Below are 19,064 nucleotides of genomic sequence, written 5' to 3' on the forward strand. Positions count from 1 at the left end.
GAGATACATGTGTGTTTTCCATGCATTAATCAGGAAATCAGTATTAAAAGGTATTTTTCTTTGGTGCTACAAGATGCCTCTCCCTTGAGGACTCTTGTGTTCTTTGCAAATGAAAGCAAACATTGAACCACTGCTGACATGTCAGGATTTGAAGGTTCACAGTTGAGGTACATGACAGGAACCATATTTCCCACAAGAAAATATAATGTTTCCAGTGTTCAGTTTTGTTCTATTCTGGAATGAAAAACTGAAATACTGAAATAATTTCGACTGGGAAAAGTCAAACTATTCTTTAGATGTTTTGATCAAAATGAAGGAGGAGCTATTCAAATACAACTACCTGATTGATGCAGCACTGGAGACAGATTATTCAACACGGAGTGGATTTAGTGGATGAAACTTTCTGAGGAGGGGAGGGGGAAAAGACATGGAACTAACCAAGAAATCTGCTGAAGTCACTACACTTAATCTGCTCCACCCCAGCTTCCATATACTGATAAATCCTTCCAGCTCTATCAGCAGGACCAACCTAGTTTTTTGCAGCACATGTTTTTCAGTAGCACATTGCTACTGAGATGGTGAAATGTTTTCCCTCCATGTCAAGACTCATATTAAAGCTATTGACTCTGTCTAGCTAGCAAGGAGATGAAAAGAAAACACACTGCTCCCATTACAGGATGTGCTGCTGAAATACTTTGTGGTTCTGTAGAAGGTAGTTGGCTGTAAAAATTGGTAAGTTGGTCTCTGAATTTAGAAGTCTGGCTAGGCATTCAATAGACTAGAAATCAGCATAATTCATGTGAAAATGGCCGAGATATTTTTGAAAACTAAGCTATTTTTATAGCATCTTTAGAGAGGAAAGAGAAAACAAACTAGCATATCTAAGTGCATCATCTTGCGTCGGGGGTCTTGCATAAGAATGTTTGCATCAGAAAATATTCCTCATCATAAACCAACATAAACCAATAGAGTAATAATACTGCCAGCTTCCAGCTTCCAAAGACACCATTAGTTATTTGGGGTCTAACACTTCCTTTTACACATTCTATAGAAATGTTTCACTCTCCTAGTTTTAAGTATTCAGCCACTTTTGGAGTCTGGTTTCCTTAGAGTCCTCCTATAGGCAGAAAGAGTTGGGCATCTCCAGAGCGTGAGTCAGCACAGGCTGCGCTATACCTGAAACAGTCTGGGGTCCTCCATTACCTATAGCAACCTGAGAGGGATCCTCTAGAGACCTGAAAAATCCCAGAGAAGTGCCTAAAGGAAAGCCCTAATTTATAGTCATCAAAGATCAGAAGCAGATCAAAGACTACCTCTGATCTGGATTAGATTCTGATGTGCAAGCAATTAATAAATTTAATTTTCATGAGACTTTAAGCCTACCACAGTTGAAAAGAGTATTTTTCCCTTGTCTTAGTCTCCCACCATTTTTTTTTTCTTAAGGTAAAAGTGATAAAGTTACTTCTATGGGAACTAACATGATTGAAACAATATAGGTTAGTGCTATTGGTATATCCACATCCAGAGAAATTATAGATGACATAAGAAATTTAAGAATCTTGCAAAAGCACAGTATCATACTGGAATTGTATTTATTTGTTATAAGTGGGCTTAATTCCAAATTTGCTTGTACTGTTTTTGTGTTTTTGTTGTTGTTGTTATTGATTTTTTATAATATTGTTTTAACATCAATGGCTTTTACTGCTGTTAATATACTTCATGGTAATTTAGCTTTAAAACTATATGCAATTTCAGAAGACAATGAAGTTTGAAGTTAAATCTTTACCTCTAACTGCCATTAGTGTTTATGGCTCATTGAACTTTTTCCAAATATGTGTACTCAAGCTTCCAAATCTAAGACAGCATAATCCCAAAATTAACAAATACACTTCAAGCTTAGCTTTAAACCTCAAACTAAACAGTGTTATCAAAACATCATGCTATTAGCAAATTCTTTCCCAAAGTCTAAAAAAAATGAGACACTGAAATTTCAATTACTCATATCCCTTGATTTAAACAGAGAAGGCAACTTTCTGCTCTCTGGCTGAACAAAAACATTCAAGGGTGCAATTTCAATGTATCAGATGGAGATTATGATGCCCACTTCTACTTCCATTAGCAAGCTGGTGGTTTTATGAAGAAGTGTACAAAAACTCCATTTTCCAGGCTGAAGAATGAGAGAAATGCAGTCAGTCAGAACTTAGCAAAATCCCTTTCTAATCCACTGAGCGAATCTGAGCTAAGAGATGAGAAAAAGATTCAAGTAACCATTATGTTGCAAAATAGACATTAGAGAAATTTCATGGTAATTCTGTGGCAGAATTTACATGATGGCCATTATGCATCTTCAGTTCTCATGTCCTGTCTCTAAGTGAAAAAATATTATAGGGCTTCTCAAGAAATATGGGGCACTTTGATTCAAACACAAAGTGCAATTTAAGTTCACAAGCAGGCTTCCAGCCTGGGCATTCCTTTCACTATATCTATATTCTCCAAGCTGTAATCGTATTTAAAGCACAATCAATAGCTCTTTTTACCATTTTTATGACAATTCATTTAAAAAAAATAATGCATTTTTCCGAAGAAAGATTTTATTTGACCTTTAAAGCTTAGAGTAATTAAGGAAGTAATTCTCTCTTCTTATTCAGCAGCCTCAACTAAAATTTGTCATCAAACATTCACCCAAGTATTAAGCTTTCAAAGACTGAATGTTGCATTCACTGAAAGGGTAAACACAGGTGCAAGTCCATGAAGATAGATAGCTTTGTATGCAAATATTAGCGTACACAAGCTTATGAATACATTTGTGCATGCAAATACAATCATCAGCTTCTGATCATTGAGATGTATCTTATAAAAACAACTCAAATAAGATCTTTTTATTCATGCCAATTCCTCAAATTGCATTTCTATTATTATACATTTTAAAGAGTTTAACATTTTTTTAAAAAAGAAGGGCCATCATTTCCTGCAAACAGTAACATTAGGAAAATGAAGTAATGAAGTGCATCTGAATCCTGCAAGCTAAAGACTCAAAAGACTTTTGCCAGCTAAAAGTACCCAACATACTGATTTGGCAATTCCTGGATTTATTCTGATAGTAGCTAGGGGTACATCAGCTCAATGGAACCACTCTCCTCCACATTGTTTTCTCATCATGATTTGACAGTGTTTGATGATCTACAGGGTGCATTTAAAATTTTATTTACCCAGACTTTTATTAGACTGAGCATAATAAGTGAAGATTTTTTTTTCCAAATACAAGGAAAGACTTATTGCTGATTTTACATCAATTTAGATTATTTCTGCCTATGACTTTATTTTTTCATGATAATTCAACACACACAGAGAGTGAAAATAAATGTACTATATTGAATGAGTAAATAAATAAGGAAAAGAATCTGTATTCAGTTTAATAACAGAGTTTAGGAAAAAAAAAAGTAGTATACATTGAAAATCTAATTCCACAGCCAGACTTGCCTGATAAATTCCACCATATAGTACTGGATGGGAGAACTTCCTTCGCTGACTCCAGGTTTCCAGGACAGTGCAACTTCGGAATCAGAAACGACAACAATCTGGGGCTGGTAGGGTGGTGCAGGGGGCATGCACTTATCTAAGCCAAAAGAATTGCATTAGAGAAGACTTTAAGACACATAAAAACTCAACAACCACAAACTTAGTAAATTTATAGGCTTTTCTGCCTGTTCTGTTGCCTCTCTAAAACCTCAAGCATGTGGAAGTGTAATAGTGAAATATTACCAAACTGCACATAACTGATTTAGGTGTGAGCGATTAGCTATGTTACAGGTGCAACATATACTAGTGTAAAGATAAAACTTTCTTCAAAGGGTCCAGTAGGTCCATAAGGCATCCCAAGCATGATGGCTATTATCATTTTAAATCATTAATAATGTTTTTGACCATTTTGCCATCACAGCCACTTCCTGCTATCTGACCACTGCTGGCTTTGAGCAAAGAGGGGTTTCAGCATGGTCTGTTTTTATCTGACAGAACAGTGAAATGTCTTGGCTTGACTCTGCCCTGCTACTTTTGCAAAAAGGAGGTATGTACAAGAATTTTTACCTGGAGATAAGGTGGTTACGTGTCTGAGCATGCTGGGTTGTCCTTTTCCTGCCCAGCCATACGCTCTAACACTAACACGATGTGGAGTGCCTGGTTTTAAATCACCAATAACAACTTCCTACCAGAGTCAAAAGAAAACAAGACAGAAATACTGTGAAAGTTATTCCATGCAGCTCAAAATGACACAGGGTCCTAGGCTGCTGGGATTTTACATGATATTTTCCATGTAATCTCCTAGGAGGATTGTATCAATTCCAGTTCATCTCAGAAACACTAAAAACAAACAAGATCACGTTTCCTGTCAAGTTGCAGCTTTACCCCAGAGAAATCTATAGGGCTGACCTAGACCCACTTTTCAGAATAATTCATGGAGTTGCAGATAGTTTATATTTGCTCTCATGTTTTTGCCTTGAGCCGATTGCTGACATTCCTAAAGAGTTTGGAGCTTTTTTTATTTTATTATTATTTTTATATATCCAGAGACAGTAGAAGCTTCTGAGAATGAAGAAACATATAACAGCAAGAGTTGATGATCTTTAATTTCAAATTGATCAGAGACCTATTCAATTGCCTCTTATAATTTTCTTAGCCTTGACTTGAAACAAATGGCTCCCTTCAAGAGAGGGCAGAGATACATTTGTCTTTCTGCCATAAACACAGAATGCCAACCACTACTGTTGGGAATTGGCTACGAGAGCGTGGACATGAGTATGGATCCACTGACTTTGGTTCAGGCCTGCAACTGAGCAAGCAGGGCCTTCTGGGAGATTGGGCCTCAGGAGAAAAGTGCTGACGACGTGCTGGTAAGGCAAGGACACTCTGTCCTTGGCTAGTTTCGTAAACAACTTTGAGGGGATAAGGCAGGAAGAATGAAGAAGCTGCGTTGCTTACCGACCGTAATCTGGGCTGGCCGTACTGAAGTAATCTTTCTAACAAACAATCAAATACCGCTAGCAACCAATTACCGACTGACACGTTGGCATGCTCAAGCTGTAACTGTATAAATGTGCACTGTCTCGGGCAATAAAGTGAATACTGCCTATCACTCATATTGAGATGTCTTAACTCAGCGTATTCCTCCACCACCTGCACACTACAAGGAAGGTGATGCTCACTTCCACATGAAGAGGTTGTTCTGTACAATACTATTCACTGGAACCTGCTGAAATCTCTCAAATATTAGCAAGTAGCACACAAACCCTTATATCACTGGCTGGTCCAAATAGCATGGATCAGCCTCAGACTTTTAGATGAAAGGAGCATGTATATATGTATATGAAAATTCAGAATCCTTTATCTGTAGCATAGACAGTACAAATTCCAGATTTAAGAATTTTGACAGTATATGCAAATAAGCATAAAATATGTGGCTTAGAGTCTGATATATTTTGATGTGAAGAAATGTAATTCTATAGTATAAATGTGCTTCTACATTGTAAAGAATTTTTTATCAATAGTTTTCTCCCTGTTTCTCTTTCTTCAGTATTAAAAATAGCATTCACAATGCATGGGAAAATGCAGAGGTCTCCTTTTTCTTTAAGCTGGAACAGACCTGAAACCTGCATTTCCAAGTGGAGCAAAATAGTGCACAATCCTAAAATTTTATTTTCTGAGAAGTTTCCTTATGATATTCTTTCAGACAAACTTTCCCTCTCTGTTTTTTGGGAGTATATTGCAATAACACAATATTGCTCAGCAGCACCCTGCCATCTATTATTTCTCTAGCTGTGGTTTTGTAGCCCCAATATTCATTGCCAATTAACTTGGAATGTTTGCCTATTATCCTGTTTTTCCAACCTTCACCCTTGATCTGGTTGAACGTTTTAGATTCAACTGAGAAAGATCATAGAATCATAGAATGCTTAAGGTTGGAAGGGACCTCTAGAGGTCATCTAGTCCAACCCCCCTGCACACGCAGGGTCACCTAGAGCACGTGGCACAGGACTGCATCCAAGCGGGTTTTGGAGATCTCCAGAGAAGGAGACTCCACAACCTCTCTGGGCAGCCTGTTCCAGTGCTCTGGCACCCTCATTGTTAAAATTTTTTTCCTTAAGTTCCTGTGGAACTTTTGGTGCTTCAGTTTGTGGCCATTACCTCTAGTTCTGTCAGTGGCCACCACTGAAAAGAGACCAGCACCATCTTCCTCACTGCCTCCCTTGAGGTACTTATAGACACTGATTAGATCTCCTCTCAGCCTTCTCTTCTCCAGGCTGAACAGGCCCAGCTCCCTCAGCCTCTCCTCATAGGGCAGATGTTCCAGGCCCCTGGTCATCCTCGTAACCCTGCGCTGGACTCTCTCCAGCAGTTCCACATCCCTCTTGTACTGTGGAGCCCAGAACTGGACACAATACTCCAGATGTGGCCTCACCAGAGCTGAGTAGAGGAGCGGGATCACCTCCCTCGACCTGCTGGAGACGCTCTTCTTAATGCACCCCAGGATCCCATTGGCCTTCTTGGCCACGAGGGCACACTGCTGCCTCATGGTCAACTTGTCGTCCACCATGACACCCAGGTCCCTCTCTGCAGAGCTGCTCTCCAGAAGGTCGGTCCCCAGCCTGTACTGGTGTCTGGGGTTATTCCTCCCCAGGTGCAGGACCTTGCACTTGTCTTTGTTGAATTTCATAAGGTTTCTCACTGCCCGGTTGTCCAGTCTGTCCAGGTCCCTCTGGATGGCAGCGCAGCCCTCTGGGGTATCCTGTATTATTATTAGCATCCTGTACTGCTGTCCTTGAAGCAGGCCTCCACATCTCCCCCTTCTTTATTTAACTGCTGTACTGTCACAGCTAGTTTTACATGATCAATCAATCAATCATTGAACACATAACAAGAAGCAAAGCAGACACGCAAGCAATAAACAAACTACGGTTAGTTCAAGAATTAGAAACCTTACAACTTGCGTTGACATGGCTAAGCAAAAGGCCATTTATTTTGTCGTGTCCATTCCCACGGCTTCTTGGTTATCAGACCTTTCTTGCTGGATCAGGGCCTATGCAGTGTCAGGGTTAATAGACTGGCCATTTCAGCATCTTCTCCCATATCCCCCCTTTTTTGTTTTGCATTTGCACTGGCAATACTTGCTTCAGAGTGCGTTTAACAATGAATTGCATTAGCTGTAACAAGCATGGAATACAAAGCATAATCCCGAAAAAGATTAAGAATAGCTACAAAAGCAGAGCCGTATTCAGCTGTAAGTCAACTCTTCCTTTGACTGACAGGTGAATCACGGCTGTTCCACAAGTGTGGCATATATTGTTGGTTGACCCATTTCTTCAAATATGACTGCCACCTGCATTCCCTGTATTGCACTCTGAAGTAATTGTACATCACAAGGAACTAAACAAGGAATAACAGTCAGAAGGGGGATAATTGAGGGTCCAACAGTCTAAAAGCAAAGATAAAGTCCATTCACAAAAGTTGATTCATCAGACCAGGTGTAGTGGATAATATCGTTTTCTGAAGGGGTCGTGGCGGTAAAAACAGGTAGATCTGCAAGACAAAAATCTTATACCATGGCTAAGCATTCAATAATGCACGTTGTATGATTTTTTTTTTCACGCAGCTAGTTAGTCTCACTAATAACATTCCGTTGGGGGGACATGTTCTTGCTCGGGTTTCATGATCAAGATGGTGTTAAATTCCTTCCTATTTCCTTCCAAAGACACGGTCCTTGGCTTTCCTTAGGCCCTTTCTGCTCTGCTTAAAGAATCGTAAATCATACAAGAGCAGCATCTTCTTATGATGATTTGGGGGTGACATGTTCAATCACAAGTTACTCATGTCAACAGCAGGCTGTGTGGCCTACATTCACCTCTTAGATGGCTCTCAGAGAGAGAGGTGGCCATCACTCACATCAAGGTCTGGCATGGCATGTGTCCCCACCACTCAACGCCTAATGGGTTGCAGTCAGTAGCGGAGCTCGAGGTTCTTCTTGGTGGCAAACACAGAGGCCAACCCAGTCTTGCCCTTGACTATGGTAGGAGGCGCTTAGACTTTTCAGCTGGTGATCAAGGTAGAGTCTCACTTGCCTCATGTAGGAGCAAGCCGCTATTATGGCAACACACACATAGAGATTTGCATTAAACATGGGTAACATACGTAAAAGCACAGCCTCTAATAATAACTACATTGTGAGCACACATATTAGAGTCATTAAACACAGTCTGGTTATAACTTTCATTACTTAGCACGTATTTACACGTTGTTCTAGAACACATGCATCCTTTCCCTACATAAGCTAATGTGTTTTTTTTATTACTGTGTGAATTGATCTCAAAATGGCACACGCCCTCCTTGGCATCGAAGCAAACATTGCTCGCTTTAAGGGCGTCATCTTTGCATACGAAGCCCAGCCCCTGTTCTAAAATACAGGCTTCTAGATCTACCAATTGCCACTTTTTTTCAGACACCCTTGCCCATATTAGGTGGTCAGGGCGGCGGGAGGGGGGCAGGTAGAGCACAGATTCATTGGTGTTAATTCCCAGGGCTGCAATGGGGTAAACCTGCTCCATGGTGACCTCCACCACAGTCAGTACGTAGGCGATGACAGCGCTGAGGAACTGGTCGTGGGTGAAGGTCACAGGTCTCCACCACACTTGTCGTTCTTTCTCTGTGGCTGCGTCCCCCATGATTTTTCGGATCTCAGTGGGGAGGTCTCCATTGTCTCCGTCTCTGAATATACCTGCAACGACACTCTGCACCCATGTCTGGGCCTGGGTGCAACTAAGAGCGAGGGATACGTTATTTTGTTCCCCTTTTCGATGACAGATAGTTGGACTGTGCAACCATCCCTAGGGCAACCTGGTGAAAGTATATTGTCGCCCCTGTCATGTAAAGGCAAACTGACCCCAATGCTCCTCAGCAATGGGTCTGGTAAAGAAAGCTTTAGCCAAATCAATTACTGCATACCAAGTTCCAGAATGCTTCTGGATTTTTTCTATCAAGGTGACAATATCTGGTACAGCTGTGGTAAGAGGTGGGGTGTGTGAATTTAATTCTCTGAAATCCACAATCATTCTCCATGACTCGTCACTCTTTTTGATGGGCCAGACAGGGTTATTCCAAGCTGTGGTAGCGGGTTTAAAACTCCTGCATCCACTAGGTCTTTAATTGTCTGCGAAATGTCTTCATGCTCCCCCAGAATCTTGTACTGTTTCATGGTCGTCAATTTAGTTGCAGCAAGACTCTGCACAGAGGGGATTTTTTTACTTTTCTGACTAAAATTGTTTGGGCACTAATATAGTTCTTTGTTATAAATTGGTACAAACCGTCAGAAAGGTTCAAGGCAGTCCCTTTAAAATATCAATTCCAATTATATATTCAGGGACAGGAATAATCATAACCGAATAGAATCTTTTTGGGAGGTTCCCTAGTTTCATTTCTATTTGTGTTTGCACAGCTTCAATTTGTTTTTCCCCCCAAACCAGTAATAATTACAGATTGTCCTTTACATTTCTTGGGATTTCTATATATTAAGGAGGCCTCCATTCCAGTAGCGATTGAGGCTTTTACAATTTGTGAGGACCGTTGCTGGTCCTTCTGCGCCATTTGCACTGGAGCTTGGCCGTCGCTTCATTCTTGTTTCCTGTGCTGAAGCATTTTTCTAATCTCTTTTCAAGGATACAAGTCAGAGTACAGCTCCCAGTCATCCACTGGTGGCAGCGGGGGAGCGAGGAAAAGGGGTGGGGGACCGCAGTCTGAGTTATTCCTGGCTTTTCCACTTTCGAATTCTGCACTTTCTTGTTGTGCTTATTCAGCCCTTGCTGCTAATATATATTACACAAGAAAGACCTAATGACCACAAACACAAACAGCACGAACACAGTTTCTATCCAGTGGCATGACCTCACGTAGCTGTGCGCTCCACTAGTGAGTTCCACTGTTTAATTGCCAAATCCCATCCTCGTCGCCAATTATGTTCCGGATGGGCTCGGGATTCGGCAATAATCACGCCAGAATGAGGTGACTACGTCCAGCCTTTATTCAGGTGAAAGCACATTAAAGAAGCAAAGTATGGATAATTACTCTTGAGGTAATACTTGCCAGCAGGATACTGAGATTGAACATCCTCTCAAGCTGGCGGATTAGAGGGTTGCTGACGGGCTCCTAACTCGGCAGGCGTCCTCACGGAGACAACGTAGGCCTCGGTGTCAGGAGTCTCGCCTCCCCTCTCTCCGCACTGTCTGTTTATGCCCAGTGCATCCTGCCACGTAGGCCCAGTACATTCCAGCAGGCAGATCGAGGGGCGGACAAACTCCACCTTCAGTCACATAACCTTCCCTCCTGGGCGCGCAGGCCATACATGCCTATACGCGTGCTTATATGTGCCTATATATGCCACCCTGTGATCTGTAGAGGTCAATCTATTGTAGCGAAGGACCCGAACAGATAACGTTTTCATAGCAGTTTCAACCATACCTCGTGTCAGCATCATTATACAAGGGATACAACACATAATACAGACGAACATAGAGAATAGAAATAATAGCCCTAATAACAGTTTCTGTCCTCACTTAAAGCATTACAATTCTCCAACCTCCACTTTAAAAGACAGATCAAATCCCTGGGATGGATATCCTTACCCCTCCCAGATTTATCCAAGATATGCTGCATAACTGGCAGCACCCTTTCATGCTCTTGAGTCATGGACCCCCCCCACAGTTCTCAACAGCCCGGCTCCTACCCTGCAGATTTCTCTGCCTGTAGTTAGAACTTCTAAAATTACCGGTTGCGCATAAGACGTTCTCTCCCGTCCATCCTGTTGTGCTTGCTCCACCACACAATCTCCCCCGACCGAGACTGTGACCGAAGCAGGCAAGAACGTGACCGCCCCACCCACCGATCGCAGCTCGCTCCCTTTGGGGCGCGCGCCCTGCAAGTCCTAGTCGGAATCTTCTGGGAACGGGAGCACAGCCTCCCCTGTCTTTCTCAAGCTGTAACATCAGGGATGGTGGTAAAGGCACCGGTGTTCCTCCCCCAGGGTCTTCTGTAGGGTCCGGGGGGGCAGTGGGTTCAACCAGGGGTGGAGCCGCAGGTTATGTGGCCGCATCCGCAGCCACTTGCGCCTCTCGTACAGCCTTGAAGTGCTCCAGAGTGTCTACCAGAAAGCGCCAGGTGGTCAGCACCCCAGTGGCCATTAAATCGCCCTTAGAGGCAGAGTCAAAAAGCACTTTGCCTGCAGCCTGCCTGCCTCCCATTCTTTCGAATCGAAAGCAGCCTGCGTGTCCCCCTGCAAGCCTTTCCCTTTGCACCACAGTAATAATGTTCTTAAAGCAGTTTTATCATACTTGATCCCTCTTTTCAGCAGCATGTGATCCCAAATGTTCACTATAGCCTTTTCCTCCGTAGATGGGTTTGCTCCCATCTTTTATAGTCCCCAGTAGCTCACCTAGTCACAGTCCAGCTGCGACTCCCCCGGGGTTCTTAGGCATTTCCCGCCGGAATCCTTCATCTCTCCTCACCAATACTCAGCTACCGGGCACCGTCCCCACCGAACTCCCCTCGGCCCTTATTTACAATATTTACAAGATCATGTCAGGGTCATCAGTTGTTGGGACAGCCAGGGATGCATGCTATATGTAAGCCTTTATTGATCAAGCAGGTACAATACTTCAGACCCCACGCTCGCACGTGCACATGCGTGCACTCTCTCCCCCTCCTGAGTCCTTCTTTTATATCCTTCATCCTCATCATGGCTGCATGTTGATTCGTGATTGGCTGTTCTGCTTAGTTCCTCTTCGTTGGCAACTTCCACGTCTTCACTTCCTTTAAGTTGTTTACTTGCTGCAATCCAGGTTTTTTCAATATTGTTCAAGGACAGGGTAACTTGAGAAAGTCCCAGCTCTCAGACAAGCTGAAGGCCGTGCAACCAGCTCTCAGTCCCCACAAGGACCCTCTATAATCATATCCTATCCTCACTTTCCCACTACCATACTCCCGCTGGATGCCATCTGACTTTGGCTGTGTGCTACTGATTGCCTTGTCTGTGTGACACTCCCCTTCCCCCTTCTTGCTTAGTTTAAAGTCCTCCTAACTGGGTTGACCAACCTTTTGGCAAAGACACGCATGTCCCTCTTGCTGAGATGGTTCCCTGTGGGAAACTGAGAAACCGTGAGAAACTGTGGGAAGCTGTGGGAACGGTGAAAGTTAGGAGTGAGAAACTGTGAAAGTTAGGAATAACAGATTAGCAGATAGAGAAACCTAAAACACAGGCTGGATGCACCGATCTCTGGTTGGTTACGTGTTGTCTGTTAGCAGGATTGGACCCAGATAGCAATAGAGTCAAGGAATTGGCTGGATGCAGGGGGAAGGAGCACGTGGACAGCGCGTGGACAGTGTATGCTCACGTACTCGGAAAATATATAAGTTTGGTCTGATGCTCAATAAAATGGCTTCTGGTCCTAAACCTTAAGCCCCTGCTCCTTTTGATGACTCCCACAAATGGTGCCCAAACAGGGACCAAGATAGGCAAATGGAGAAGATCATGAGGTGGAGAAAACTCGACAGGACGGACGAAGGACAACATCTACGCGGCTGCAAGTGATAAATGGTAATGAAGCTCTGAACCACGGGGGAGTGCGAGCCTCAGAAGCTCCGGCACTCGGGAATTGCGGGCCTTGGGAGCTCTGGCGCGGGAGGAGTGTGAGCCTCGGAAGCTCCAGCACTCGGGAGTGTGAACCTCGGAAACTCCAGCACTGGGAATTGCGGGCCTTGGAAACTCTGGCGCGGTGAGAGTGCGAGCCTCGGAAGCTCTGGCACTGGGACGTGGGAGCCTAGCTGTCGAGGACGATGGGGGAATCCATGACAAAGGAGCAGGAAAAGTTGCTGCAGACTATGCAGCATGTTTTAGATAGGTCCGGGAGAGGTCAGGATATCCAAACCGGGGATTTGATTTGTCTTTTAAAATGGGGATTAGACAATTGTAACGCTTTAAGTGAGACAACAATATGCGATCCCGGGGCTTGGGACGAGTTTGGTGCAGTTTTGTGGGACTGGGCTACCCAAGGGGATTTCACGGTGAGCGGAATGCTCAAGTTTCTGTATTCATCAATAAGGGGGTTTCTCCACAGTTTGGCTGAAGAGCAGGACAAAGGGAGGGGAGACTGAGTGGAGCCATGAGCCCAGTGGGACAAAAAGAGCCATCTGCAAGGAGATGGGGGCCTTTACAAAGGGCAATTCCCCCACATTCTTCAGCAAGGGGGACAAAGGAGTTGCTGAGCTCAGGTGAGAACAGATGGTGGAAGGCCGGAGTTCGGTGTAGGCGGGCCGGGAAGGCTGTAACTTCTGAGTACCTTGGCCAATGGGGAAAAGGAGAGGGCGTCCCTCGGTCGGGAAATTAGGATAAAAGGGGGGCTGCATCCCCCAGCAATTTGAGAGACCCCACAGGGATATGCCCGGTGGACTCTCCCTTTATTCGAATAAAGTTTTAGGACTCCTCTGTCTCCTTTTGGACATTCAGTTCTTGACAGCGAGATTTTCCGCACAATTGGGGGCTCGTCCGGGATCCTTCCACCTTCCGGGAACGGCAGACGGCAATTGGAGTCGACGGCGCGCCTCACCATAGCTTTTGGTGATCGACTCCCTTCGACAGCAACCTGCACCGGACGACCGATTGGGTTCCCGAGACTGTCCGGAGACAGACGAGAAGTGGATCAGGGGGATCTGCAGGTAGGACCGGGAGGGGGTCCTCAAGGGGTGTGATGGAAGGGACTAGGTGTGACAGAAAGGACTAGGTCTGACGGAAAGGACCTCCGGGTAGCGCTAAGCCCGACGGAAAGGGCTAGGTCTGAAGGAAAGGACCTCCGGGTAGCGCTAAGCCCAACGGAAAGGGCTAGGTCTGACGGAAAGGACCTCCGGGTAGCGCTAAGCCCGATGGAAAGGGCTAGGTCTGAAGGAAAGGACCTCCGGGTAGCGCTATAGTCCAACGGAAAGTGTTGCAGCTTGGAGCGGGTCAGGAATGCCAGACAGCAACTTCATAGAAGCTGGAACTGACTTCATTTATTTCGCGTTACGTATCACAATATATAGCAATTAGCATAGCAACATCTCGGCAGAGCATCAGTAATTGGTTACAAGCATTAATGTGCTAACATATCATAGGTTGCTAAGCCGTATCCAAGCGTCTAACCGCAAGATTTAAAAACAGCATCTCAGTCCTAGGAACTTCCTCAAGTACAGGAGACACTTCCTTAAAAGTTGTTTACCGAAATTCAGTGATTCTGCATGTCAGCCTTTTCAGTCCAGGTTAAGGACGGTCAGAGGCACCCCCCTGTACAATGTCCCCCTACATTTCCCCCTTTTTCTTTAGATCAAATGTCCCCGAGAAGCAAGCCAACCTTGAGGTGTCAGATTCGGATTACGTGACAAGGCATTTAACAAACGTGATATTAAAGCGCGTAAACAGGTCCAAGCGATCATTAAACCAACTACAAGCAACAGTCCCCATAGTAACAACATTAGTAGCGATTTCACCAACGATTTCATCCCTCCCCCGATTCCAAACAAGTCAGTTAACCCATCGAGTCCGAAAAACCCAACATCTTTTGTTACTTTCTCCGTATGTTTGATCAAGTCGTGGAGTTGTCGATGTATAGCTGCTGAGTGATCTTGCAGGTCCATGCAGCACATTCTGTCAAAGTCCTGACACCCATGCCCGTGAGCAAGAAGCAGGAAATCAATAGCGGCACGGTTTTGCAGTACAGCGTGTTGTACCTGGGTTAAACCATCTGACAATTCACTAAGCACAGTACTGGTTGCGTTTGCCTGCTTAACTGCCCAGCATGCAAGACGTTCAATATTCCTGTGAGCTCGGGCAGCTGACACTCCCGGCACAAAAAAGGAGGCAAAAATTATTTCCCAATCATTCCATAAACTAACATCATCATTGCAATCACTACCTACAGTAACCTTTGTACTCCTTCGTCGCCTAACTGCTATTTTCCGGCTCCCAGGAGGCCCGTGTGGCCATATCATACTAAGGCGACCGATTGTGCAAGGTCCTCCCATAGGCTGCAAAGTATGTTAACAAATGCTTTTTTACGTGTATGGCCTTCTCTCCAGGCTGTGCCGTTGCCCATATGACCTTAGAAAAGGTATCCACACAAACATGGACATATTTCAATCTTCCAAAGCTCGACACATGAGTGACGTCCATTTGCCACAGCTCTAAGGCCCTCAGTCCTCTCGGATTGACCCCGATACCCAATCCTGGACCATGGTGGCTACACTGTGGGCACGCCTGCACAATTCCCCGTGCATCTTCCAATGATACCCCAAACTGCCTTGCCAAACCCTTAGCGTTAGTATGCAACATTCCATGACCCACTCTTGCCGCTTCAAACCGATTGAATGGTCCCATCCGAGGGGCTACACTCACCAACCTATCTGCTCGGGCATTCCCTTCCCCTAGGCCTAGTTCCCATGTGTGACTACGGATATGTATCACGCAGTAAGACTCAGTCCTCATCATAATCGCCTTCCTTAATTGAAGGAACAACTTTCCCAATCGCTGATCCTCCATGGCCTTAATCAAGGCACCTTCTATTCGGTCTACCACTCCTGCTACGTATAAGGAGTCAGTGACCACATTCAAGGGTACCGACACCCACTTGGTGAAGGCCCAAACTACTGCTTTCAATTCCAAGGTTTGAAGGGAATCCTTCTCCTCCGCGGATAAAGTCTGAGACTCCCATCGATCTCCATCCTGCCAGGTAATTGCAGCCAAGCGCGATTTTTTACCTGCATCTGTGAAAGCCGTTACCGCATCTGGCAATGGTCGCTTGGATCGCTTAGGGCATTCGACCCAATCATAACTGTTTAACAAGTGACCGATTTTCCCCGACACTGGGCGCGATATTATGTCCCCTGAAAAATCCAACAACGCCAACTGCAGAGCTGTCGAGTGCCTAATTGCCCACTCTAAATCTCCCTTTTGTATCGGTAGACCTATCATGTTCGGTTCTTCCCCTGCAATCGCTACGACCCGATCCCTACCTTTCCGAATTAGAGATCCCAGAATCTCAAAGGGTGTCGCAATAGCTGTTTTTGGACGCACTGCAGGGAATACCCATTCTAGCACCGATACCTGCGTCTCTCCCCCTTTTTCTTTAATGAGCTGACTAATTACAGCAGCGTAACTAGTCGGCCCCTTTAACAGTAGTAAGGTTATACCGAGGTCCAACCTCCGGCGGTAGGCTAACCGCTGAGACAAGACCTGGGAGAGATTCCGAAGGCACTGTTGTTGCTGCTCTGTCAGGCTGATTGGCGTCGCTGGGTCAGTACCTTTTAGTAAAGGCACTAATGGTGCAATCTCATCATTGCTAATACCTAGGACAGACCGTACCCATTGCAAATCCCCCATAAAGGTTTGCACATCAGACAACGTGCGCAGGCTCACTTTCAATTCTACTTTCTGTGGCCTAATGGTAGCCTCTGATATAAGCCAACCCAAGTACTTCCAAGGCTGAGTACGTTGTACCTTTTCAGGTGCAATTTGCAACCCTTGCTCCCGAAGGGCCTTTGAAATTACTTCCTCCTCTTTTACCGTAATAGGTTCTGCTCGTGCAAAAAGGATATCATCCATATAATGATAGATCAATGTATGTGGCCACTGTGTACGCAATGGCTGCAGGGCCGCGGCCACAAACAATTGACACATTGTCGGACTGTTCTTCATTCCTTGGGGTAACACTACCCACTGATAACGCCTAGCAGGTGCTGCCCTATTTATGGATGGTAGCGTAAATGCAAAGCGGACGGAGTCCTGGGCCTGCAGCGGAATGGTATAGAAACAATCTTTTAAGTCAATTATCAACAAGTACCAACTTTCCGGGATCATAGAAGGAGAAGGCAGGCCGGGCTGTAAAGCCCCCATTGCCTGCATCTGTTGATTAACTGCACGAAGATCATGAAGTAACCTCCACTTCCCTGACTTCTTAGGAATAACAAAGATCGGTGTATTCCATGGGCTAGTGGAGGGCACCAAATGACCCACCTTTAACTGTTCCTCTACTAACTCTTCCGCTATTTGCAGCCTCTCCTTCGTTAGTGGCCACTGCTCCACCCAGACAGGGTCTTCTGTTATCCAGGTGATAGCAACAGGCTGCTCAACAGTAGCCGCTAAGGAAAACCCTGTCTTGACGCAGTTGAGAGAACCACTCCTAGCTGAGCCATGCACTCCCTGCCAATCAACATTTGAATAGGAGCAGGCAACGGCAGGATAGACACGTGAGTGCTGGCCACTTGATCATCTATTGTAAGCTGTACAGGGTAAACACTTTCCTCTGTTTGTTGAACCCCGCCTACACCTCCAATGCACGCTGCGGCTATCCTTTTTGGCCAATGCCGTGGCCAACACTCGCTTGAGACGATGGTGCAATCTGCACCAGTGTCCATCAACCCTTGACAGCACACGCTTTGGCCCCGGAAACTCACTTGCACCTTCACTAATGGCCTATGTTTCATGTTTAGAGTTAAGAGGGCTTGTCCTCCTGTGGACCCAAAACCTTTTTGCTTCCGTGGCGGCAATGAAGCTGCTTGGGGATTAATAGCCCCTAACAAATTCTGCAAAGGAACTAATTGAGCCAATTTACTACCTTTAGCAATAGTTACCGGTGGGGTCAATGTGTATACCACCATTTCGATTACCCCTTCCGAATCCGAATCAATAATCCCAGGTATTACAAAAATACCAGACATTCCCGCCGAAGATCGACCCAATATCAACCCCCCAATTCTTTTCCCTGACCAAGGTAAGCCTTTAAACTGGGAAGGAATTCGCACGGGGGAGGCATCTTGTAGACAGATGCTTACTGCGGCTGCCAGGTCAATGCCCAGGCTTCCCCTTGTGGCAGGCAGCCAGAGCTCCCCCCCTGCACCATTGTTCTCCTCGCGCGGGCAGGGTTCGCGCTCACATTCCCGTTTCCCGAAAAGACAGTACCAGGGGCTGATCTGCACGCCTTTTGGGAATGAGTGTCTGTCTGACATCGGGGGCACCAAACACGCCCTTCATCACAATTCTTCCGAATATGTCCTCGACGACCACACCGGAAGCACTTAGGGCCATCATCACTCGGCCGTTTCCTCTGTCCCTTTCCCACAAGGGGTTGCAGTGCCGCCGCTAACACTCGGGTCGCTTGCGCCTGCTGAGCGGCTGAATCAAGCAATGCCTGCTCTACCCGAGTCCCTAAAAATGCTCCTGGGTTTCCCACACCCCGACGAACGATCTCTTCAAGCATCTCCTCAAGGGACACTCCCTGAGGCAATGTCACCAGCACATCCCTAGTTCGTTTATTAGCATTCTCAACTGCTAAGGACTGCGCCATAAGCCTCCTAGTTCTTTCATCTAGCGCATCCATCTCCTCTAAAGCTTTAAGCAAACGATCCACAAACTCACCAAAGGGCTCGTTCACACCCTGTTTAACATTTACAAAAGACGGCCCCTTCTTTTCCTCTGATAAAGACATAAACGCTGATAAGGTGGTCTGTGTCACGAGCCTCAAAAGAATAGGAGGATACTGCATCTGCACCCCCACATCCGCGAAGTTTCCCTGTCCTATGACCGTTTCGGGCCGTAAATTAAACAATGGGTCACCCTGCCCCCGCGGCACGGCGCATTCACGTGCCGCGTGAGCTGCCCACTGTCTTTCCCATAACAGTAACTGACCCGGTGTCAAAATTAATTTTGCGATTTGTTGACAATCACTAGGAAGAAGCATATCGCTGTTAAAAATGTAGGATAGCATTTGTCTGGAGGGCTCGCCTTTGATCCCCCAACGCACGACCGTATCCCTTAATTGGCTCAAAATTTTCCAATCAAACGGATCCCATTTACCCGCTGCCCCCCCTTGACCATCCGGCTCAAAGGTTACCGGGCACGCTACCCTCATAGCCGGCTCCCATTGACCCTCCAGAATCGCATCCCTGATAACCCCAGACCAACGCGAAGAGGAAACCCGCGGACCCGAACGTCCCTCGGAAGCCCC

At 45.4% G+C, this 19,064-nt stretch overlaps 1 protein-coding gene across 1 annotated transcript in view; it reads right to left on the reverse strand.

The window, feature by feature from the left end:
- The window catches only part of LOC104571536 (pikachurin), a 30,985-nt gene extending 22,274 nt beyond the window's left edge, over positions 1-8,711 (reverse strand). Inside the window, exons 1-3 of the mRNA XM_088535449.1 lie at positions 8,370-8,711; positions 4,087-4,204; positions 3,481-3,616 (exon numbers count right to left, since the gene is read on the reverse strand). Of these exons, the coding sequence (XP_088391575.1) occupies positions 3,481-3,616; positions 4,087-4,204; positions 8,370-8,711 (596 nt within the window). The remainder of the gene's footprint in view (positions 1-3,480; positions 3,617-4,086; positions 4,205-8,369) is intronic.
- Between the last annotated feature and the right edge of the window lie 10,353 nt (positions 8,712-19,064).

This window comes from Tinamus guttatus, unplaced genomic scaffold, assembly GCF_059628265.1.
Source record: "Tinamus guttatus ecotype Peru unplaced genomic scaffold, ASM5962826v1 Tinamus_guttatus_pri_ptg000042l, whole genome shotgun sequence".
NCBI lineage: Eukaryota > Metazoa > Chordata > Aves > Tinamiformes > Tinamidae > Tinamus > Tinamus guttatus.